This window comes from Neomonachus schauinslandi, chromosome 13 (assembly GCF_002201575.2).
Source record: "Neomonachus schauinslandi chromosome 13, ASM220157v2, whole genome shotgun sequence".
NCBI classification, from domain to species: Eukaryota; Metazoa; Chordata; class Mammalia; order Carnivora; family Phocidae; genus Neomonachus; species Neomonachus schauinslandi.
In genome coordinates, this window is record NC_058415.1 from 56,303,339 (window position 1) to 56,329,631 (window position 26,293).

At 37.8% G+C, this 26,293-nt stretch overlaps 1 protein-coding gene across 1 annotated transcript in view; it reads left to right on the top strand.

The window, feature by feature from the left end:
• UBE2R2 (ubiquitin conjugating enzyme E2 R2) overlaps window positions 1-26,293 on the top strand; it is a 106,708-nt gene that overhangs the window by 46,133 nt on the left and 34,282 nt on the right. Inside the window, exon 2 of the mRNA XM_021691136.2 lies at window positions 24,014-24,100. Within this exon, the coding sequence (XP_021546811.1) occupies window positions 24,014-24,100 (87 nt within the window). The remainder of the gene's footprint in view (window positions 1-24,013; window positions 24,101-26,293) is intronic.

Genomic DNA, 26,293 nt, shown 5'->3' on the forward strand with positions numbered 1-26,293 from the left:
ATATATATATATATATATATATATTTAAAACGTGGGAAAATGCTTCTTGGTAGTCAGAGATATGGACTAGAAAATAATCTGTACCTCATTTAATAGGTCTTCTGCATTTGTGGCTTATGCATACTTACCTTTTAATTTCACAACTGAATGGTGAAATGAAGTGATGCATATAAAGCATTTAGTCCAGTGCCTGCCACTTAGTAAGCCTTTGTAAGTATTATTTAATTGCCACTGCCATTTATCATTGTTCACCTATTTCCTCAGTCCAGAAATTTGAGAGTCATCCATGGTTTTTCCCTTTCAGTCCCCAAATCAGATCAGTCACTAGGTCTCATTGATTATACTTGCTAAATGTCTTAAAGTAAGTCTTCTTGTGTTCATTCCTACTATGTCTGCCTTTGTGTTCATGTGTAAGCCTTTCTACATTCTTTTCCCTCTGCCTTTAAGGTCCCTTTCCACTTTGGCCTCAATTTACCTCAGGTATCACCCTTCTGTAAATCTTCCCCTAATCATATCAGGCAGAGTTAAGCATTTCTTTCACAGTGCTCTTTCAGTACCTACTAGATATCTTATTTAAGGCCCTTAATTTGTAATCCTTTCCTTGCATGTCTGTCTTTTCAGTTAGACCATAGCCATTCAGGGGTAGGGATAGTGTTATAAATATCTTTGTTTCCTACCTCCCATATTTGGTACCGGCAGCGTGATTGGTGCTCAGTAATATATTGAATGATTGAGTAAATGAAAATATTAACATAAATCTTCAGGGATCTGAATAACTAAGAACAGATGTCTGATGAGTTCATTGATATCATTGAGGGTACAGTTAGGAATGGCCTGAGCATTTTAGAGAAGGCATATAGTAGTAATGGTACAGAAACTATTTCAGAAGTACTTGCCCTTCTGAGTTTGTAGGTTGTCAAGAAAGATAAAAGAAGTTGCCTGAAAAAGAATCTCTGAGTGTAAATTACTTCTATAACAAAAATAACAAAAATGTATATTTTTAGGTGTGACCTTTCAGATTTATTTCTTACATTTTTCTTTTTTTTTTTAAATTTTATTTATTTATTTGACAGAGAGAGACACAGTGAGAGAGGGAACACAAGCAGGGGGAGCAGGAGAGGGAGAAGCAGGCTTCCTGCGGAGCAGGGAGCCCGACGCAGGGCTCGATCCCAGGACCCTGGGATCCTGACCTGAGCCGAAGGAAGATGCCTAACGACTGAGCCACCCAGGCGCCCCTATTTCTTATATTTCTTGACATAGCCATATACCAGTCGAATTTAAAGCTATACTTCATGAATAAATTGTAAAGGGTAAACTTCAGATTTTTAAAACTAGAATTTGTGTATATGAACTTGGTTAAAGGTTATACTGTAGTACATTTACTTAACAGTTTCAGAAATAAATGGATAAAGGGGCGCCTGGGTGGCTCAGTTGGTTGGGTGTCTGCCTTCAGCTCAGGTCATGATCTTATTAACTTATTTAGTTATTTTATTTTGTTTTCATCCCTTAGCACAACAGTGGTGGAATGTCTTCTGGGTAATTTAGAACTGGGCAACTGTGAGTGCTAAGTGTAAGGAACTATTCCATTTTTAAAGTTTAAAAAGATACAGATAGTTTGACTAAGCAAAAGCTTATTGATAACTAGGAAAATATTTCTGCAGAAAGAACCAGCTGCTTGTATATGCAATGCCTAATTTCCAAAATAAAGATGTTTGAATGTGTCACATTCCACGTGTGACCCACAAGACCCTCTAAGGATATCAGGTTTCCAAAGCTATATTTATTTATATATATATATATAATATATAAATTTATATATATTTAGCTGTAGCTTATACATTTCATATTTACACATTTTGGAAAGAAAAATATACTGTACCTTTCTATTACAATAAAAACTTAATAGGTAAAAATTATTAATTGAAGATTAAGATGACCCACTGTGTTTGTCTTCTTTTTTTTAAGATTTTTTATTTATTTGTGAGAGAGAGAATGAGAGACAGAAAGCATGAGAGGGAGGAGGGTCAGAGGGAGAAGCAGACTCCCTGCTGAGCAGGGAGCCCGATGTGGGACTCGCTCCCGGGACTCCAGGATCATGACCTGAGCCGAAGGCAGTCGCTTAACCAACTGAGCCACCCAGGCGCCCCTGTGTTTGTCTTCTTGTTAAACTTTTTTTTATATTAATTTGTATACTTCAGGCCTTTGAGTTTATCATTCCAAATGTCAATTTTCTTTTTCTTTAAAGATTTTATTTATTTTATTTTATTTTATTTTTATTTTTATTTTTTTAAAGATTTTATTTATTTATTTATTTGACAGAGAGAGAGACAGAGAGAGAGGGAACACAAGCAGGGGGAGTGGGAGAGGGAGAAGCAGGCTCCCCACAGAGCAGGGAGCCCGATGTGGGACTCGATCCCAGGACCCTGGGATCATGACCTGAGCCGAAGGCAGTCGCTCAACCGACTGAGCCACCCAGGCGCCCTATTTATTTTAGATAGAGAGTGAGAGAACGTGCGTGTGCGTGAGAGAGAGCAGGGGGAGGGGCAGAGGGGAGGGAGAGGGAGAGAATCTGAAGCAGGCTCCGAGCTGAGCACGGATCCCTATGCAGGGCTCGATCCCACTGGGATCATGACCTGAGCCGAAACGAAGAGTCAGACACTTAACCAACTGAGCCACCCAGGCGCCCCTCACATGTCAATTTTTATTGCAAAGCAGATATATAGAAATGTATAGAAAAGTCATGAATAAAAATCTTTTTTTTTTTTTTAATTTATAAAATATATGTTCATGTATCAGTCATCTAGAAGTTAGGCTAGTTCCTTTTTTTTTAAAGATTATTAGAGAGAGTGAGAGAGAGCATGAGAGCAAGGTGAGGGACAGAGGGAGAAGCAGACTCCCTGCTGAGCAGGGACCCCGATGCGGGACTTGATCCTAGGACCCTGGGATCATGACCTGAGCCGAAGGCAATCGCTTAACCGACTGAGCCACCCAGGCGCCCCTAGGCTAGTTCTTTTAATGACCTATTGGCCCATCTTCATTCCCTCCTTCACTTCTACCACTACTCTAGTCCCCAGAGATAACTATTGTCAGTAGTGAGAAATACATCTTTAAAGTCTTTTTTCTATATATTATATACATGGAATATACATGTGAAAACATAAATAGAATTCTCAGATACACACATTTTTTACATGTTATATATGATATATTATTTACTTTTTAAAGATTTGTTTATTTTAGAGAGGGAGAGATAATCTCAAGCAGACTGCCCACTGAGCGCAGAGCCCAATGTGGGGCAGAATCTCATGACCATGATGCATGACCTGAGTCGAAACCAAGAGTTGGACACTTAACCAGCTGAGCCACCCAAGCGCCCCATGATATATATTATTTTTAAGTAACATCAACCTTTATACTGCCATTTACGTTTTTTACTTAACATATCCTGGGTATCTTTCTCTGTTGGTGTATATTGGTCTATTACATCTTTTTTAATAGCTACAGAACAGCGTATCAGAGGAGTAGACCACTCTTTAGTATTTAAACCAAAAAACACAATCTGAGTTTATTGCTTGCTTAAGAGCTTTACTGGTCAATCACAGTCTGTCCAAGTAGAGCAGACTACTGATATTTATATGGTTTTGAGAAGTGTAAAGTTTAGGGATTAGTTTATTTTTTGCAGCCATGGTAGGTTGGCATCAGCAGTGGAAGCAAGATTAGTTGGGTAAGACATTTAATGATTGGTTGGTATTCAGAAGTGTGTTTGAAGTGTGTTCCCGTTGGCAGGCTTTCAGAAGCAAGGGCCTGTCACTGATAGGTTGGCTTGCAAATATATAGTCACCAAGACAAGTTGTTGTTTTTATGTGGGTTTAAAATTGGTTCTTGTTGTTCCATACCCTTAGAACTGTCAGGTATTGATTAAGCAATTTAAAACTGTTTCTGGTGGCTATTTTATTATGGCTACAGAATAATCAATCTTTTGCTACTAGTATATGAACTCCTTTTTATTCTTGGGGAGATCAAGGATTGTCCAGATCTTTACCAGTGTTGTTGATTGTTCTTAAAGATAAGGTTTGGGGGCACCTGGGTTGGCTCAGTTGGTTAAGTGTCTGCCTTTGGCTCAGATCATGATCCCAGAGTCCTGGGATTGAGCCCTGCATTGGGCTTCCTGCTCAGTGGGGGGTCTACTTCTTCCTTTCCCTCTTCTGCTCCCCCTGTTTGTGTGCGCACACGCGCGCTCTCTCTCAAATAAATAAAATCTTTAAAACATAAAAATAAAAAAAAGATAAGTTTGATCTTCTTCTCCTTGAAAGTGAAGTCTAATTTTCAATTCCAGTGTCTGTAAGCATCGTAATCCCTTCAAAGGGAGAGTCATTTTCCTCAACTTTACTGTGTTGAATCCTTTTCCTACCTATTTGAAGTGTTGCCTTTATTATTTGCTTAATAACTTAACTCCACTCTATATCATTGACCTGATTCATTTCCTCTTTTAATTATTGCAGCTTTATAATAGGTTGCTTTTCTGTCTGCTAGGGTAGGGCCCCCCCCATTACTGTTTTTTGTCAAAAACAATGTTATTTTCCTACATTTTCTCTTTTACATGAATTTTATGATCACCTTGCAAAGTTCCACCATGTTCATTTGGTTAATAGTGGCATCTATTGCTATTATAATGGTATGATTATACTGGTTATGCAAAGAACCCTAACGCTTTAAAAAAAATTGTATATTAGTCATCCCCCTTTTTTTAAGTTTTTTGTAGGTTTGAAAATTTTCCACAATATGAAAGTAGAAAGAAATAGGAGTATAATAAACTCCTGTATACCCATCACTCAGCTTCCATAATTAACTCATAGCAAATCTTATTTTATATGTACCTTATCCACTCCTGCCCATTATTTTGTAATTGATTTCAGACATATCTTTTTTGAATATTTCAGCATGTATTTCTAAAGTATAAAGGCTCCCTTTTAAAAAGTAATCATACTATTATTGCAGTTGAAAAAGTTAGTAGTCCCATAATATCCAGTCCACAAAACTCTTACATATTTTTATGTTTTAGCCACTGTCCTAATGCATTTTACAACCATTAACTCATTTAATCCTCAAACCAACCTGTGTAATAAAGTACTATAAACTTTATTTTGCTGATGAGGAAACAGACACAAGTTAAGTATCTTGCTTGAGATAATAGCTCATGAGTAACAGAGTTGGGAGTCAAACCCAGGCAGTCTAGCATCTTGAGTGGATATCCTTAACTATTTTTCTTACATGCTGCTTTTTTTTTTTTTTTTTTTAAAGTAGGCTCCATATCCAGTGTGGAGCTCAACAAGGGCCCTGAACTCGACCCTGAGATCAAGACCTCAGCTGAAACCAAGAGTAAGATGCTGAAGAGGCTTAGCCACCCAGGCTCCCCTTCCATGCTGCTTTTCATATTGTTGCATATCATACGTTCTTTATAAATTTTCATGCAACTAGGGATGCCTGGGTGGCTCATTTGGTTAAGTGTCTGCCTTCAGCTCAGGTCATGAGCTCTGGGTCCTGGGATTGAGCCCCATCTTGGGCTCCTTGCTCAGCAGGGATTCTGCTTCTCCCTCTCCCTCTGCCTCTCCCCTCCTCCTCCGTGCTCTCTCTTGCTCACTTTGTCAAATAAATAAAATCTTTAAAAATTTTTTCATGCAGCTATACCTAGTTACCCCGCAAAGATTTCTTCTAATATATTTAGTAGTCTAGGAAGACATTTTGGGAGACCGAAACATTTGGCTACACAGACAATGTTAAATTTTATTGATTACTTCTGTTTCTAGAAAGGACAATCTAATTTCCCCCATAGAAAGTGATAGAGGAGGGGCACTTGGGTGGCTCAGCTGTTAAGCGTCTGCCTTCGGCTTAGGTCATGATCCCAGGGTCCTGGGATCGAGCCCGGCATTGAGCTCCCTGCTCTGCAGGAAGCCTTCTTCTCCCTCTCCCACTCCCCCTGCTTGTGTTCCCTCTCTCGCTGTCTCTCTGGCAAATAAATAAAATCTTAAAAAAAAAAAAAAGTGATAGAGGAGGTTTCATTTTCAACTTATTGTAGAATTCCCTGCTTATTATGGAATTTTCACAGTCTTATCCAGATAAAGATTACATAACTACATAATAATTAGTAAAGCTTTCTAAAGTACGTACAGATTTTGGAGCTGAGGTTGATTAAATGGAAAGATAGGAAATATCTAACTTACTTCTGTCTTTTATTCTGTCCAGCCCACCTTTTCAGTGCTTTTCAGAGTCATTTTTCTAAAATATACATCTTGCTGTTATTTTTTTAAATTAAATACTCTGTAACTTCCTATCACCTAAACAAGGTTTCAACCTACCTTCATCCAGTCTTGTTTTATCTTGTAGTTACCAGCAAGCATTCCACTAGCCATACCTGACCATCCTGTATCCTTACATCCTTAACTACCACTCTTTGCACCTTGTGCCTTCATGCTGTTTCCTCTGCTTTTATCTACCAGGGAACTACTCAGGCAACACCTAACCACAGTACCAGTACATGGTAGCACTCAGAAAATGTTGAACAAATGAAGTCTTTCCTGTTTTTGCCCAGCAGACTAAATGACTTTTCTTTACATAAGAACATATTGTTAGGTGTTCTACTGTGATTCTTTCTTAGCTGGATTTTGAGGTGGGATGTGTGTGAGATTTTCATCTACAGGTCCTCAGTATCCAGACTGAAAATGCTTAATAAGATTTTGAATGAAAAATGGGAAAATAGGCTTATTTACAATTTAAGTTTTAAGAAGTGATTGGGGATTTTATTACTTTTGGTGGGGGGCAGTCCAAGATGGTTTATATATATTTTTTTGTTCTCCTACTGCTTCTTAGTGATTTGGAAACCAGCACATGATTTATTTAATGACTTCCTTGTTGTAGTTTGAGAATATCCTAAATACTATCTTTTTGAGTCCCAGTGAATATTCCAGAATTTTCCTGACCTTGGATCTTAGGAATCTTCAGGCACAGAAAATGTTTAAGGTAGAGAACAGAAACTGAACTTAGAGTGATCCAACTGCCCTCCGCACCATAACTTAAGCTTGTCTATGGAGAGACCAGTCTGTAAAGGAAGCAGTTATGAACATCTGTATTCTTCTAAGTACCAATAATGCATGCCTGTGTTACTAGTTTACTACTTTGCTTCCTTAAGATTTCAGAGCTAATCAGATAGGGTTTTATTTAGCCCCGTTTTGCTCATTCATGAATGCTGAGCTCTAGGATCAAAACAAATAGAAAAGTTTAAAAAGCATATAATACAAAATGGGCCAGGGAGAGGCATCTAGATTTCTATACTTATTTTTGCTACTTCAGTGCTTTCAGTATAAGAATTTTAATTCTCATTTAATTGCTGATTTTAAGTTTAAGCTCAAGTTCAGTCTTTCAATAGCACTGAGCACAGGTGACATAACTTGTCCTGTTACATAGTGAAAAACCATTCAGTAATACAAATTTGGGCAAAATGTGATTGGGAGTTAGCTCCTTCGTCTTTTTTCTTTTAAAGATTTTACTTATTTATTAGAGTGAGAGCATGAGCAAGGGGAGGGGCAAAGGGAGACGGAGAAGGGGACTCCCTGCTGAGCAGGGAGCCCTATACGGGACTCGATCCCAGGACCTGGAGATCATGACCCAAGCCGAAGGCAGACTCCTAACCAACTGAGCCACCCAGGTGCCTAGCTCCTTGGTCTTTTAATGAACTCGTAGTAGTGTAGCACTTGAAATTTTTGGGCCTCACTTACAGCATTTTGGGAAAGTTTGTCTCTATTTTTAAGTATTTCAGGTTGGCCTACTAAATTTAAAAGCAATACTAAGTTTTGCTATAAATATTTTCTAGGATTCTAGTTATGTAGATAGAGCTGCAGGAAAATGGGTTACCTAGGCACCTTGTCTTATCTTTCTTGTATTTGTATGCTAAAAATTTCTGGCCAGGTTCAGTTAAGGCATTTATAGGAAACTTTTATAAGAACTTGTTTTTGTGGTATTTATAATTTGTAAAGCTTTCATATTGAGGTATTTTATTGTTGTGTTTCAAAGTGCTGTTACTTTATTTTTAATTTCAATTGTTCATTGCAAGTACATAGAAATAGTTATTTTTGTATATTGACACTGTATCCTGCAACCTTCCTAAACTCATATATTTGCTTTAGAAGCTCTTTTTATAGATTCTTTGGGATTTTCTTCATAGACAGGTGTGATCTGTGAATAGAGATGGTTTTAGTTCTCTATTTCTGATCTGTATGCCTTTTATTTCTTTTCTTTTCTTTATTGCATGGGCTAAGACCTCAGTACAGTGTTGAATAGGAGTGATAGGAGTGGACCTCCTTGCCTTACTTCCCATCTCAGAGGAGGCCACATTCAGTCTTTCACCATTAGGTGTGATGTTAGTTGTAGGGTTTTGTAGATAACCTTTATCCATGTAAAGAAATACCTTCATAATCCTATGTTGCCGACCGTTTTTTTTTTTTTTATTATGAATTGGATGTTTACTTTTTCGTATGCATTCTCTGCACCTATTGAGATGATCCTGTTTTTCTTTTTTCTTTTTTAAGTTTTATTTTATTATGTTATGTTAGTCACCATACATTACATCCTTAATTTTTGATGTAGTGTTCCATGATTCGTTGTTTGCGTATAACACTCAGTGCTCCATTCAGTATGGATCCTGTGTTTTTTCTTGTTTAATCTGTTGAATTACACATATTTTACACAGTATAAAATGAATTATGGTTCTAAAATGTTGAAGTAGTCTTGAATTTCTGTGATAAAACACACTTGGTCACGATTTATTATTCTTTTTAATATATTGGTGGATTCCATTCATAAATACTTTGTTGAGGTTTTTTTAATCTTTGTTCATAAAGGATATTGGTTTGTAGTTTAATTTCTTAGAATGTGTTTGTTTGGTTTCTGTATCAGGGTATTGCTGGCCTCATAAGATGAATTGGAAATTATTTCCCCTTATTGCATTTCCTACAAGAGTTTATTCAAAATTAGTGTTATTGCTTTCTTAAATATTTGATAGAATTTGCCATTAATTCTGTCTGGCTCAGGAGACTTCTTTCTGTCTACACCCAATGTGGGGCTTAAACCCACAACCCTGAGATCAAGAGTCACCATACTCCACCAACTGAGCCAGTCAGGTGCCCCAAAATTCAATTTCTTAATAGATACAGGACATTCAGGTTATATATTTCATCTTAAGTAGCTTTGGTGCTTTGTGCTTTTTGAGTTGTCTATTTCATAGACTTTGTTGAATTTTGTGAGCATAAAGTTATATATAATATTTCCTCATCATTCTTTTAATATTGGTAGGATTAGTAGTGCTGTCACCTGTTCTGGTCTTAATACTGGTATTTATACATTTTCTTTTTAATTTTTTAATTTTTATTTTTTAAAGATTTTATTTAGTTGACAGAGAGAGAGAGAGAGACAGCTGGAGAGGGAACACAAGCAGAGGGGGTGGGAGAGGGAGAAGCAGGCTCCTGGCTGAGCAGGAAGCCCAATGCGGGGCTCGATCCCAGGACCCCAGGATCACGACCCGAGCCTAACGGGTCAGATGCCTAACGACTGAGTCACCCAGGCGCCCCCCCTGTACATTTCCTTTTTTATCGGTTTGGCTAAAGATTTATCAGTTTTCTTGACCTTTCAGAGATCTAGCTTCTATTAATGTCTCTCTGCTTGTTTTCACATTTTTCAGTTCCATTGAGTTCCACTTTTATCTTAATTCAGTTTTTTTTCTGCTGGCTTTTGGTTTAATTTCTTAGTTTCCTAATTTTTGTTAAGCAGAAGTTTACACCACTAAATTGAGACCATTCATCTTTTTTTTTTTTTTTTTTTTTTTTTACTGCAGTGTAGTTGACGTTACAATATTATATTAGTTTCGGGTGTACAACATAGGGATTAAACATTTATATACATTACAAAGTGATCACCTTAATAAATCCAGCTACCATCTGTTACTATACAAAAGTGTTACAGTATTATTAACTATATTCCCTATGTTGTACATTGCACCCCCATGTCTTTTTTGTTTTAAACTGGAGGTTTGTTCCTTTTAATTCCTTTCCCCTATGTTGTCTGCTGCCTCCCTCCCCTCTGACAACCACCAGATTGATCTCTATATTTATGAATCTGTTTCTGTCTGTTTTATTTTTTAGATTCCACATAAGTGAAATAATTCAGTATTTGCTTTTCTCTGCCTGACTTATTTCACTTAGCATAATACCTTTTAGGTATCGTCTGTATTGTTGCAAATGGCAAGATTTCATTCCTTTTTTTATAGTTGAGTAATACTTCATTGTATATATACACCACATCTTTTTTATCCATTCATTTATCTGTGGACACTAAACGTTGCTTCTGTATCTTGGCTTTTGTAAATAATGTTGCAGTGAACATAGGTGTGCATATACCTTTTTGAACTAGTGTTTTCATTTTCTTCAGATAAATACCCAGAAGTGGAATTGCTTGATCATATAGTAGTTCTATTTTTAATTTTTTGAGGGACTTTCATACTGTTTTCCATAGTGGCCGCACCATTTTGCATTCCATCAAGAGTGCGCAATGGTGTGCAAGGCCACACCATTTTGCATTCTGTCAAGAGTTCCCTCTTCACATCCTTACCAACACTTGTTATTTTTCTTTTTGATGTTGCCCATTCTGACAGGTATGAGATGATAATCTCTTTGTGGTCTTGATTTGCATTTCCCTGATCATTAGTGATGTTGACTCTTTTCATGTGTCTATTGGCCATCTGTATGTCTTTGGAGAAATGTCTATTCAGGTCCTCTGCCCATTTTTTAATTGGATTGTTTGCTTTTTTTTTTTTTAATAAAGATTTTATTTATTTGTGTGACAGAGAGACACAGTGAGAGAGGGAACACACGCAGGGGGAGTGGGAAAGGAAGAAGCAGGCCTCCCGCAGAGCAGGGAGCCCTATGCAGGGCTGGATCCCAGGACCCTGGGATCACGACCCAAGCCGAAGGCAGACGCTTAACGAAGACTGAGCCACCCAGGCGCCCCAGGGATTGTTTGCTTTTTTGATAATGAGTTGTGTGAGTTCTTTATTTTGGATATTACCCTCTTATTAGTTGTACCACTTGCAAATATCTTCTCCCACTTGGTAGGTTGCCTGTTTGTTTTGTTTCTTTGACTATGTAAAATATTTTTAGTTTGGTGTAGCCCCATTTGCTTATTTTTGCTTTTGTTTCCCTTGCATGAGGAGATAGACCCCCCCCTCCCAAAATATTGCTCAGACAGATGTCTAAGAGTTTACAGCCTATTTTCCAGAACTTCTAGGAGTTTAGGTTTCCAGGCTTAAAAACATTTAACTTTTCATTCTCTCTGAGTTTTTTTGTATATGGCATAAGAAGGTGGTTATTTCATTCATTTGCATGCAGTTGTCCAGTTTTGCCAGAACCATTTATTGAAGAGACTTCCCCATTGTATATTCTTGTCTTCTTTGTCGAAGATTAATTAACCGCATAAGTGTGAGTTTATTTCTTGACTGTTCTATTCCACTGATCTGTGTGGCTGCCTTTCTGTTAGTACCATACTATTTTGGTTACTATAGCTTTTAGTGTAGTTTGAAATTAGGGAGTATAAGGTGCTTCCAGCTTTGTTCTTCTTTCTCAAGATGGCTTGGGCTATTCAGGATCTTTTGTGATTTCATAGAAATTTTCAGATTATTTGTTCTAATTCTGTCAAAAGTGCCATTGGTACTTTAATAAGGATTGGGTTGAGTCTGTAGATTGCTTTGGGAGTATGGACATTTTAACTGTATTCTTCCATGAGCACAGTATGTATTTCCATTTATTTGTGTCCTCTCTAGTTTCTTTCATCAGTGTTTTTGTTATAGTTTTCAGAATACAGGTCTTTCACCTCCTCGGTTAAATTTATTCCTAGTTATTTTATTCTTTTTGATACAGTTGTAAATAGGATTGTTTTCTTGGTTTCCTTTCTTTTTTAAATTTTTATTTAAATTCAATTAATATATAATGTATTATTGGTTTCAGAGATAGAGGTCAGTTATTCATCAGTCTTATATAATACCCAGTGCTCATTACATCACTTGCCCTCCTTAATGTCCATCACCCAGTTACCCCATCCCACCACCCATCTCCCCTCCAGCAACCCTCGGTTTGTTTCCTATGATTACGAGTCTCTTATGATTTGTCTCCCTCTTCTTTTATTTTTTTCCTCTCTTCCCCTATGATCCTCTGTTTTGTTTCCTAAATTCCACATATCAACAAGATTGTATAGTTATTGTCTTGCTCTGATTTGGTTATTTCGCTTAGCATAACACCCCCTAATTCCATCCATGCTGTTGCAAATGGCAAGATTTCTTTTTTTTTTGATGGCTGAGTAGTATTCCGTTGTATATATACACCACATCTTCCTTATCCATTCATCTGTTAATGGACGTCTGGGCTCTTTCCATAATTTGGCTGTTGTGGACATTGCTGCTTGTAAACATTGGGGTGCACGTGCCCCTTCTGATCACTACATGTATCTTTGGGGTAAATACCAAGTAGTGTAATTGCTGGGTTATAGGGTAGCTCTATTTTCAACCTTTTGAGGAACCTCCATACTGTTTTCCAGAGTGGCTGCACTAGCTTGCGTTCTCACCAACAGTGTAAGAGGTTTCCCCTTTCTCCGCATCCTCACCAACATCTGTCATTTCCTGACTTGTTAATTTTAGCTATTCTGACTGGGTGAGATGATATCTCTTTGTGGCTTTGATTTGTATTTCCCTGATGCCAAGTTATGTTGAGCACTTTTTCATGTGTCTGTTGGCCATTTGGATGTCTTCTTTGCAAAAATGTCTGTTCATGTCTTCTGCCCATTTCTTGACTGGATTATTCTTTGGGTGTTGAGTTTGATAAGTTCTTGATAGATTTTGGATGCTAACCCTTTATCAGATATGTCACTTGCCAGTATCTTCTCCCATTCTGTCAGTTGACTTTTGGTTTTGTCGACTGTTTCCTTTGCTTTGGCAAAAGCTTTTTATTTTGCTGAAATCTTAGTAGTTCGTTTTTGCCTTTGTTTCCCTTCCCTTCGGAGACCTGTCTAGCAAGAAGTTGCTATAGCCGAGGTTGAAGAGGTTGCTGCCTGTGTTCTCCTAAAGGATTTTGATGGATTCCTGTCTCACATTTAGGTCTTTCAGCCATTTTGAGTCTATTTTTGTGTATGGTGTAAGGAAATGGTCCAGTTTCATCTTCTGCATGTGGCTGTCCAGTTATCCCAACACCATTTGTTGAACAAACAATCTTTTTTCCATTGGATATTCTTTCCTGCTTTGTCGAAGATTAGTTGACCATAGAATTGAGGGTCCATTCCTGGGTTCTTTATTCTGTTCTATTGATCTGTGTGTCTGTTTTTGTGCCACAACCATACTGTCTTGATGATTACAGCTTTGTAATAGAGCTTGAAGTCTGTGAATGTGATGCGACCCACTTTGGTTTTCTTTTTCAACATTCCTTTGGCCATTCAGGGTCTTTTCTGGTTCCATACAAATTTTAGGATTATTTGTTCCGGCTCTGTGAAAAAAGGTGATGGTATTTTGATAGGGATTACACTGAATGTATAGATTGCTCTAGGTAGCGTAGACATTTTAACAATATTTGTTCTTCTAATCCATGAGCATAGAATGGTTTTCCATTTTCTTGGTTTCTTTTCTGATAGTTCATTAGCATATAGAAATATAATTGATTTGTGTGTATTAATTTTATACTGCAACTTTACTGAATTCATTTATTCTAATAGTTTTTTGGTGAAGTCTTTAGGGTTTTTTATGGTATCATGTTACCTGCAAATAATGACAATTTTACTTATTCTTTTCCAATTTGGATGCCTGCCCCTTCCTCCCTTTCTCCTTCCTTACCCCCTTCTCTCCCTTCCTCCTCTCTCTCTCTCTCTCTCTTTTTTTTTTTTTTAAGATTTTATTTATTTGTCAGAGAGAGAGCAAGCATGGGTATTGGCAGGCAGAGCAAGAAGCAGTCCCTCCTCTGAGCAAGGAGCCTGGTGCAGAACTTGATCCCAGGACCCTAGGATCCACCCAGGCGTGTCTCTCTCTCTTCCTTTTCCTTTTCCTTTTCCTTTCCTTTCTTTTCTTTTCTTGTCTGATTGATATGGATACGACCTCCAATACTATGTTGAATAAAAGTGTCAAGAGTGGGCATTCTTTTCTTGTTCCTGATCCTAGAGGGAAAAGTTTCCAGCTCTTTACCATTAACTGTGATGTTATCTGTGGCTTTGGTACATATGGCCTTTATTATGTTGTGGCGTGTTCCCTCTGTACTCACTTTGTTGAGAGTTTTTATCATAAATGGATGTTGAATTTTATTTATTTATTTTTAAGAGACTATTTATTTATTTGACAGAGAGAGACACACACACACACACACAAACACACACACACAGCGAGAGAAGGAACACAAGCAGGGGGAGTGGGAGAGGGAGAAGCAGGCTTCCCGCTGAGCAGGGAGCCTGATGTGGGACTCGATCCCAGGACCCTGGGACCATGACCTGAGCCGAAGGCAGATGCTTAACAACTGAGCCACCCAGGTGCCCCGGATGTTGAATTTTATGAAATGCTTTTTCTGCATCTGTTGAGATGATCATATTGTTTTATCCTTCAGTTTGTTAATGTGTATCATTGTTGCTTGATTTGCAGATGTTTAACCATCCTTGCATCCCTGGAATGAATCTAAATTGATCATGGTGTACGATCCTTTTAATGTATTGTTGAATTTGGTTTGCTATTATTTTACTGCGGGTTTTGCATCTATGTTCGCATCTCTGTTGACCTGTAGTTTTCTTTTTTTGTGTGTGCTGTCTTTGTCTGGTTTTGGTATCAGCATAATTCTGGCCTCATAGAATGTATTTGGAAGCTTTCCTCCCTCTTCTATTTTTGGAATAGTTTGAAGAGAATAGGTATTAACTCTAAAATGTTTGGTAGAATTTGTGAATCCATATGGTCCTAGACTTTTATTTTTTGGTAGTTTTTTGATAACTGGTTCAATTTCATTACTAGTAATTGGTCTGTTCAGATTTTCTATTTCTTCCTGATTTAATTCTGGAAGATTGTATGTTTCTAGGAATTTATCCATTTCTTTTAGGTTACCCAATTTGTTGGCATATAATTATTCATAGTGGTCTCTTACAATCCTTTGTGTTTCTGTGGGATAAGAATAAGTAAAATAAGTAAAAGATCGGTTATAACTTCCCTTTCATTTCTGAATTTATTTGTGCTTTTCTCTCTCTCTCTTTTTTTTTTTTTTTTAAAGATTTTATTTATTTATTTGACAGGGAGAGACAGCGAGAGAGGGAACACAAGCAGGGGGAGCGGGAGAGGGAGAAGCAGGCTTCCTGCCGAGCAGGGAGCCCGATGTGGGGCTTGATCCCAGGACCCTGGGATCATGACCTGAGCTGAAGGCAGACGCTTAACGACTGAGCCACCCAGGTGCCCCTTTTTTCTCTTTTTTTTTGATGATTCTCTCTAGAGGTTTTTTTTTAAGACTATTTATTTATTTATTTGACAGGGAGAGACAGCGAGAGAGGGAACACAAGCACGGGGAGCGGGAGAGGGAGAAGCAGGCTTCCTGCTGAGCAGAGAGCCCAGTGCACGGCTCAATCCCGGGACCCTGGGATCATGACCTGAGCTGGAGGCAGACGCTTAACAACTGAGCCACCCAGGTGCCCCTGGCTAGAGTTTTATCAGTTTTGTTTATCTTTTCAAAGAATAAGCTCTTAGTTTCATTGATCTTTTCTATTGTTTTTTTAGTCTGTATTTTACTTTTTTGTAGTCTGATCTTTATTATTTCCTTCCTTTTACTAACCTTGGGCTTTGTTTATTCTTCTATTTCTAGTTCCTTTAGGTGGAAGGTTAGATTGTTTAATTGAGATTTTTCTTGTTTCTTGAGATAGGCCTGTATTGCTATAAACTTCCCTCTTAGAACTGTTTTTGCTGTGTCTTTATATCCATCCTAGTGGATTTGAAGTGGTATCTCATTATGCTTTTGATACTCATTTCCCTGTGGCTAATGATGTTGAGCATCTCTTCTTGTGCTTATTGGCCATTTGTTTATCATATTTTTTGGAGAAATGTTTATTCACATACTTTGTCCATTTTTCAGTTGAGTTACAGGTTCCCCCTACTCTTTGAAAGTAGAGTGTTCCTATGAAGACTTTTATAAGGGGCGCCTGGGTGGCTCAGTCAGTTAAGTGTCTGCCTTCAACTCAGGTCATGTTCTCAGGGTCCTGGGATCGAGCCCCACGTCAGGCTTCCCTGTGCAGCAGGGAGCCTGCTTCTCCCTCTCCCTCTGCTGCTCCCCCTTCTTGTACTCTGTACTCTGTAAACAAATAAAAGCTTAAAAAAAAAAAAAAAGAAAACTTTTATAAGCCAAAATGGTATAAAGTGAAGAAGCACTTACTATTAATTTATATGGAAAAAAGTTTGAGTGTTCCTAGACCCAAAACATAACTTCTCTTAGGCTTTTCTGATACCTTCGGGCATATCTTACCAACAGATACACAAGTAAATCCAGATAAAGCACAGACGCTCACAAACACAGTTCAAAGCTATGGTGGTGAGATGCTGAAGGACATTGGCAGTGCTACATTTGTTGCTCAGGGTGCACACTGCTTCTATAACAGCTTGCAAAACAAACACTGAATTCTATTTTCACTTTTTGTGTTTTTTTCCCACAGAAATGAAAATCCTCTTTAGATTTTTTTTTTTTTTTAAGATTTTATTTATTTGACAGAGAGAGACACAGCGAGAGAGGGAACACAAGCAGGGGGAGTGGGAGAGGGAGAAGCAGGCTTCCCACTGAGCAGGGAGCCCGACGTGGGGCTCGATCCCAGGACCCCGGGATCATGACCTGAGCTGAAGGCAGACGCTCAATGACTGAGCCACCCAGGCGCCCCCTCTTTAGATTTTTTTCTGTTAGTGAAAATAGATACTAATGTTGTTCTGTAAAAGCAAAGTGGTGTGATCTGAACTTTTGAAAAGCAAAGGATACCTGTATTCCTCTTTGTTGTTTAGGTTTAAACATTCTTTTTTTTTTTTTAATTTAAAGATTTTTAAAGAGAAAGAGCGTGAGCTAGCAGGGTAGGGAGGAGCAGAGGGAGAGAGAGTCCAAGCTGACTCCACATTGAGTGCGGAGCCATGCACAAGGCTCAGTCCCACGAGCCTGAGATCACGACCTGAGCTGAAATCAAGAGTTGGATGCTTAACTGACTGTGCCATTCAGACGCCTCTAATTATAAATATTCTTTACATATTCCGGATATGTATCCCTTACCAGAAAAATAATTTGAACATATTTTTTTCTCATTCTGTGGGTTGTTTTTTCATTTTCTTTATGGTACGTGTCTTTTTGTTCCTTCTCATATTCCTATTACATGTATGTTACACCTTTTTGTAGTTGCCCCACAGTCCTTGGATATTCTGTTTTTTTCAGTCTTTGTTCTCTTTCCTTTTCAGTTTTCATGAATTCTTTCGATATAACCTCTAGCTCAGAGATTCTTTCCTCAGCTGTGTCCAGTCCTAATAAGCTCATCAAAGGCCTTCTTCGTTTTTGTTACAGTGTTTTTTAATCTCTAGCATTTCTCTTTGGTTCTTTCTTAGGATTTCCATCTCTCTGCTTACATTGGCTGGCTGTTTTTGCATGCTATCTGCTTTATTCGTTAAAATCCTTAGAATATTAATCAGAGTTATTTTAAATTCCCAGTCTGATAATTCCAAAATCTATGCCATATTTTCATTGTGATAATTGCTTTCTTTATTTTTTATTTCTCCTTCTTGTATGCTTGTGATTTTTTTCTTGATAGCTGGATATGATGTACCCAGATATAAGGAACTCTTTAAATAGGTCTCAGTAATTGGTGGTAAGATTTTGGGGAGAGGGAAGCATTCTCTACTCCTGTGTTTAGGGCTCAGTCTTTCAGTGAGCCTTTGCCTCTGGATTGTGAACTTATCACAAGAGTTTTTCAGTCTCTTCCTCTTTTTTCTTCTCGTCTAACTTTGTTCTTTTTCAAGACTGTTTGGGCTATTCTGGGTCCCCTGAATTACAACCTTATATGAATTTTAGTACCAGCTTTTCCATTTCTATAAGGAAGGAAGCTGGAATTTCCATAAAATGATGTTGAATCTGAAGATCAGTTTGGGGAGGATTGCTATCTTAACAGTATTAAGTCTTGCAATCCATGAATATGCAATATCTTTCCATTTGTTTAGGTCTTTAATTTCTTTCAACAGTGTTTTGTATTTTTCAGAGTATAAGTTTTGTGCCATTTTTGTTAAATTTATTTTTAAGTATTGTTTTTGATGCTGTTGTAAATGGTATTTTCTTAATTTTCCTTTCAGTTTATTTAAATGATACCATATGGAAATATAATTGATGCTGGTATATTGATCTTTTATCTTGCAACCTTGATGAACTTGTTTACTTGTTCTAATAACCTGGAGTGGATTCGTTTGAGTATTTTATATACAAGGTTAGGTTATCTGCAAATACATATAACTTTACTTTCTTTCCAACCAAGATACCTTTTATTTCATTCCCTTGCTCAGTTGTCTTAGCTAGCATCTTTAGTATAGTCTTGAACGGAAGTAGTGAGAGCAGACATCCATGTCTTGTTTCTGAAATTGGGGGAAGAGCATTAAGTCTTTCACTGGTAATTACAGTGTTAGTTAGCGTTTTTTAAATCAATGTTCTTTATCAAATTGAGGAATTTACCTTGTATTCCCTTTTTGGGTATTTTAAATCATGAAGCGGTATTCAGTTTTTGAGTTGTTCTTAGTGGTTGTCCGGGGGAGATCTTGTAACTAAAGTAGATCATTTAATACCATCTTAATTTCAATAGTATACAAAAATTTTGCTTCTAGACATACAGTTGGCCAACAGAACATGAAAAGATGTTCAACATCACTAATCATCAGGGAAATGCAAATCAAAACCACAATGAGATATCACCTCACCCCTGTCAGAATGACTAAAATCAGAAACACAAGAAACAAGTGTTGGCGAGGATACGGAGAAAAAGGAACCTTTGTGCACTGTTGATGGGAATGCAAACTGGTGCAGCCACTGTGGAAAACACTATGGAGGTTCTTAAAAAATTAAAAACAGGGGCACCTGTTTTTAAAATTAAAAAAAAAAATTAAAATTTAAATTTTAAAAAAATTTAAATTAAAAAAATTTAAATTAAAAAAAAATTAAAAACAGGGGCTCAGTCAGTTAAGTGTCTGCCTTTGACTCAGGTCATGGTCCCAAGATCCTGGGATTGAGCCCCACATCAGTCTCTGTCGGGCTCTCTGTTCAACAAGGAGCTTGCTTCTCCCTTTCCCTGTGCCTGCCGCTCCCCCTGCTTGTGCTCTCTCTCTCTGTCAAATAAATAATATCTTTAAAAAAATTAAAAATAGAATGTATCACCATATGATCCATAATTCCACCACTGGGTATTTACCCAAAGAACATGAAAACACTAACTCAAAAAGATATATGCACCCCTGTGTTTATTGCAGTAGCCAAATGTGGAAGCAACCCATTTGGCCATCCAAGATAAATGGATAAAGAGAATGTGGGGTGTGTGTATATACATACATACACACGTGCGTGCACACACACAGTGGAATATTACTCAGCCATAAAAAAGAATGAAACTTGGCATTTGTAACAACATGGATGGTATAATGCTAAGTGAAATACGTCAAAGAAAGACAAATACCATATAATTTCACTCATGTGGAAATTAAGAAACAAAACCAACAAAAAAAGACAAAAAAGTAGACTCTTAAATGTAGAGAACAAACTGATAGTTACCTGACATGGGGGTGGTTGGGTGAAATAAAGTGAAGGGAATTAAGAGTACACTCATCGTGATGAGCACTGAGTAATATATAGAATTGTTGAATCACTGTGTTGTAAATCTGAAACTAATATAACACTATGTTAATTATACTGGAATTAAAAAATAAATTTTGAAAATTTTGCTTCTTCATAAGTCTGATCCTTCCCCTTTACTTTTCTCTGCCACACAAATGTGCCCATCAAGATTTATAATTATTATATTATGTATTTGCCTTTTAAATCAGATGGGGGGGGGCGCCTTGGTGGCTCAGTTGTTAAGCGTCTGCCTTTGGCTCAGGTCATGATCCCAGGGTCCTGGGATCAAGCCCCACATTGGGCTCCCTGCTCCGCGGGAAGCCTGCCTCTCCCTCTCCCACTCCCCCTGCTTGTGTTCCCTCTCTTGCTGTGTCTCTCTTTCAAATACATAAATAAAATCTTTTTTAAAAAATCAATCAGATAGGGGAAAAAAGATATAAACCAAAAAATACATTTATAATGTATGCTAATTATGAGTTCTCAGTTTTCATTTGTCTAGTAATGTCTTAATTCACCTTCTTTTTTTTTTTTTTTTTTAAAGATTTTATTTATTTATTTGAGAGAGAATGAGATAGAGAAAGAGAGCATGAGAGGGGGGAGGGTCAGAGGGAGAAGCAGACTCCCCGCTGAGCAGGGAGCCCGATGCGGGACTCGATCCCGGAACTCCAGGATCATGACCTGAGCTGAAGGCAGTCGCTTAACCAACTGAGCCACCCAGGCGCCCTCACCTTCATTTTTTGAGGAATAATTCTGCTGGATATAGAAATTTTGGTTGATGACTTTTGTTCTTTCAGCACTGTTTTCTGGCTTCTGATTAGAAGTTATCTCTTATTGAGGATTCCTTGTGCTTGATTAATTGTGCTCTTGCTGCTTTCAAGATTGTCTTTGGCTTTCAACAGTTTATGATATATCTAGATGTGGATCTTTGTGAGTTTATTCTACTGGCAATTGTTGAACTTCTTGTTTATGAGGCTTAATGTTTTTCATTAAATTTGGATGTTTGGGGTCATTATTTTATCAAATACTCTTTTTTGTCCATTTGTTTCCTCTCCTGCTGGGATTCCCAGTAATGCATATGTTGGTTTCTGAGTCACATTTGTTTTTATTTCTTTAGATGGGGTTATCTAAATTGACATATCTTCATTTTCACAAATTCTTTTTTCCTCTTATTCAGATCTGCTGTTCAGCCCATCTAGCTTTTTGTTATTGTTATTGTACTTTTGACCACAGTTCATACTTTTTTTTTTCTCAAAAAACTATTCATTTTATTTTTTATAATTTTTCTTCATTGATATTCAGTGTGCCGAAATACTTTTTTTCCCTCATACTGTCCTTAGTTCTTTAGCCACAGTTTCCTTCAATCCTTTAAACAATGCAGCTGATTTAAGGACTTGTCTGATAAATTCAGTATCTGGGCTTCTATTTTCTATTGATTGGTTTTTTACCCTGTATATAGGCGATACTTTGTAGGTTGTTTTTTTTCTCATGTTCTGTAGTAATGTGTTGAAAACTAGTTGGATGTGTAAGTAATAAAATGTGGCAACAGAATTTTTTCTTGCTGTTTATTGTGATTGTTTCCTTGTTTAATTAGTTTTCTGACCCAGTTCTGTTTTGTCTATATTCTTGTGTTTGGCCAGTAAAGTCTCCACTTGGTTAGCTAAGCAATCAGCTAATGATTGAACAGTGATTTCCTTAGTTTGATTTGATTTGATTTCCTGGAACCAACAAGTTCCCTGGGCATTGTAGAGCAGCTCTGTGTGCATGTTGAGGCACACCTTTTAACACTCAGCTAGCCAGTTTTGAACTCTGCCTTAGCCTTTAGTTCCTCCTTGTGCAGATCCTCAAATTCAGCCAGAGATGATAGTTTAGGGCCTTCTAATGAATTCTCATGACTTTCCTGAGTGTGTGTATAGCCTGTACACATGTCCAGCACTACACATGGGCCTAGTCTTATATATTCTTAGGGATTTGTTAGAGTTTTTCACAGCCCTTATGTGTATCTTTTTTTTTTTTTTTTAAGATTTTATTTATTTATTTGAGAGAGAATGAGAGACAGAAAGCATGAGAGGGGGGAGGGTCAGAGGGAGAAGCAGACTCCCCGCCGAGCAGGGAGCCCGACGCGGGACTCGATCCCGGGACTCCAGGATCATGACCTGAGCCGAAGGCAGTCACTTAACCAACTGAGCCACCCAGGCGCCCCCTTATGTGTATCTTATCCTTGCTTTCCCTATTAAATTTTTTGGTTAGTCTGTTGTTCAATCTAACAGGCAGCTTTGAATTCAATATTTGTCTATCATTGTCAACAACCACACCCAAGGAAAATTATTTTGATGCTGTGCAAGCTACAGATCAGGTCAAATATAGACAACCTTGCAAGTGAATTTTTTTAGGGAACCATCAAAAAGGTCAGATAGTGATAATTCTTTGGGATTAAGGCTTTGAAGAAATTTCAGCACATTGTTGCTGCTTGTCTTCACTTTAAATGTGATTTGTTAGTTCTAAGGTTACCATAGCTCTGGAGGTCAGGGCGTGGGACTAGGGCATGTTAAAACACCGTAGAGTTCACTGTTCTTATTGAGGGTCAGCTCTTTTTCTTAAATAGATGCTCTTTGAATTCCTGCAGACCTTTGGTTATTTTCTACATTCTGTAAAATTGATTCTTAAAATTTTTGCCAGTTTTCTCATTGCTTTTATTGAAGAAAGAAATTTTGAGTGTCCTGACTTGCCATGTTGGTTTTAGCTTATTTACTCTTAGCTTGTCCTTTCTGTCCCTTCCTCAGGCTCTTTTACTGTACTGTTAGATGAGGGTCTTTCTGGGTTTCTTCATATTTGAAATAAGGGATATTGCCAAAGACAGTCAACTGCAGTTATTTATAATAGCAAAAGAGTGAAAACAACCCAAATGTTTCAAAATAAAGAAATCTTTTTTTTTTAATGTTTCGTCTATATATTCATATGATGGAACATTACAGAGTCACTAACAATCATGTATTTGGAGACTATTTTATAGGAAAATGTATGATTATGGATAGGAGAAAAGTATAAAATGCAGTATATTCAAATTTTTGAAAATAAGGCTTGTAAAGAAATAAACATGTATACACCAAAATTAACTGCTGGAAGGAGCTGTATCAAAATAGTAGCATTTCAGAGAAAGACAATTACCATATGATCTCACAGATCCCTAGAATTTGAGAAACAAGGCAGAGGATAATAGGGGAGGAGAGGAAAAAATGAAACAAGACGAAACCAGTGAGGGAGACAAACCATAAGAGACTCTTAATCTCAGGAAACAAACTGAAAGTTCCTGGAGGGGAGGGGGATGGGAGGGATGGGGTGGCTGGGTGATGGACATTGGGGAGGGTATGTGTTGTGGTGAGTGCTGTGTATTCTATAAGACTGATGAATCACAGGCCTGTACCCCTGAAACAAAGAATACATTATATGTTAATAATAAAAAATAATAATAAAGGATAGTGCATGATTAGAAAAAATGGTAGGATTTATTATTTCTGGGTGGTAGTTAGGTGAGTTAAAAACTGTATTATGTACCATAAGGTTGTGTTAATTATTTTTTGTAATAAAATGCAGTAATTAGGGCGCCTGGGTGGCTCAGATGGTTAAGCGTCTGCCTTCGGCTCAGGTCATGATCCCAGGATCCTGGGATCGAGTCCCGCATCGGGCTCTCTGCTCCTTGGGAGCCTGCTTCTCCCTCTGCCTCTCTCTCTCTCTCTCTCTGTCTCTCATGAATGAATAAATAAAATCTTTAAAAAAAAAAATGCAGTAATTAGTGTGACACACCTGTACCTATACTGTTTTTCACTCTTATGAGTTTAATTAAAAATTATATGGATGTTGAGTTTTGGTGATTTAACATAAGCTCTTATAAATATTTGAAGAGATGCTATAAGAATGTGCTAATAATAACTGACATTGGGGCTAACAAAATGTATATGAGCAGTTGTTAATCCTAAGAGTCTACTCTGTAGAAAGGAGTTTTTGTTGCACTGGGTTATAATAAGGTGTATTATTAGGCAGATGAAAAACCTGAAATCTGATTTATTCAATTTCATTTTTTTTCTTTTCAGGCGCATATTAAATTTCCTATTGACTACCCATATTCACCACCTACCTTCAGATTCTTGACCAAAATGTGGCACCCCAACATTTATGAGGTAAGAGACATATGTTGTGAACTTCTCTGAAGATGTGCTTTTTAGAAACAGTCCTTTAAAATAACCTTTATATCTCCATATGCTGTGGTTGTTACGCTGTAGCCACAAGGGAGTGTTCATGGTTCCCCACTTTTAGTTAGTAATCTCTAGTTTAATGGTTCAAAATTGAGGGTGGTTTTATAATACCAGTATATATTATATTTAAGAATAAGGCTTTAGGGGCGCCTGGGTGGCTCAGTCGTTGAGCGTCTGCCTTCGGCTCAGGTCATAGTCCCAGGGTCCTGGGATCGAGCCCCACGTTGGGCTCCCTGCTCTGTGGGAGGCCTGCTTCTCCTTCTCCCACTCCCCCTGCTTGTGTTCCTGCTCTCGCTTTCTCTCTCTCTCTGTCAAATAAATAAATAAAATCTTAAAAAAAAAAAAGAAGGCTTTAAACCTTTGTTGCTTATTGCTAAGATTATTATAATGCCTATGTGTTAAGACTTGCATTTCAAAAATTCCGTATATATAAAGACATACAGATTAGTGTACCTATCCTGTAGCGTCACAGCAGTGGTCACCTGTTGCTGTGACCAGAAATTGAGCTTTTTAGGGGGAATTTATCCTACTACATTTGGACTGGCCTCCTTTTAGGAATTGCTGCAGAACAGTTGAGAACCTCTTTTAGAATAAATCCAAGGTGAGGTTCTTTTACTGGACAAATTCACATGCCTTCGGGAATCATTTCTAGTTTTGTTGATGAAATGTACTTACCTTTGGGCTAATCTGTAAGGATGCTAGAATGATGCATTTTGTTTCTCAGGATAATTATGTCAGGATCCTGTATAATATCCTTAGAGTCTACTCCTTTACCATTCTGTAATATTTTTCATTGTAATAAGGCTCTGAGGTGGTTTCATTTTATTGAAGCTGTGGTCCAAGCATAAAATTGCTTTTTAAAATTGGCAGCATTAGTTATGGTAGTCCCTTTTATTGGCCTGGTGGATATTGGGAAGCTCCTTTGCTCCAGAAACAGAGCAACATAGTCTTTGAATTGCTTGTGGGCAAGAAATGGAAAACTTATTCTAGAGTCCTGAATTTGGATCTCCATCTGTATAAATTAGCACACTGGAGCAGCTTTAGTGTTTTTCACAACTTGCTTTTTCTTTGAGGTATTATCTTCATTTTGTTTTTTTCTTTTTTAATTATTTTTGATTCCCGGGTGCCCCCCCCCCTTTTTTTTAGAAGCGGGGAGGGGCAGAGGGAGAGAGAGAGAGAATCTTAAGCAGACTCCATGCCCAGCGAAGAGTCCCACGTGGGGCTCAATCTGACAACCCTGAGATCTTGACCAAAATCACGAGTCAGATTTTTTTTTTTTTTAAGATTTTATTTATTTATTTGAGAGAGAGAGCGCACATGAGAGGGGGGAGGGTCAGAGGGAGAAGCAGACTCTCTGCCGAGCAGGGAGCCCGGTGCGGGACTCGATCCAGGGACTCCAGGATCATGACCTGAGCCGAAGGCAGTCGCCCAACCAACTGAGCCACCCAGGTGCCCCAGATTTTTTTTTTTTTAAGATTTTATTTGTCAGAGAGAGCAGAAGCAGGGGGAGCAGCAGGCTCCCCGCTGAGCAAGGAGCCCGATGTAGGACTCGATCCCGGGACCCTGGGATCATGACCTAAGCTGAAGGCAGCTGCTTAACCAGCTGAGCCACCCAGGCATCCCAAGAGTCAGATGTTTAACTGACTGAGCCACCCAGGGACCCCTCTTTTCTTCTTTAAACAGAACAAACTGGTGCTCAAGAGGTGATACATAGTTACATTTCCAGAAATAAGCTCCCAGAATATTGTTTTAGTATCTTTAGTATTTGACATAATCACCGTATGAATAAACAATAGTAAATACCTTACATTATTTTGTATAACTAAGTTACCCATTGTAGGAGAGAGACATAGAAGCAATTCGCTGTTTCGTAAGTTCAAAGTGAGTTCAGTACACATAGAAATATTTTTGTGTCTCTGTCCATGTAATATATATAGAGATTTTATTTATTTTTAGATAGATAGATTTTAGATAGCAAGAGAGAAGTGAGAAGACACAAGCTTTTGTTTTGCTATTGAGAACTAATTTACCATAAAGCCGTGTATTCACTTCTTTCCATCTCAAGTTATCTAATTCCCAAATCCCTCTCAAATAAGAAACAAAAAACGAAGGATTTCA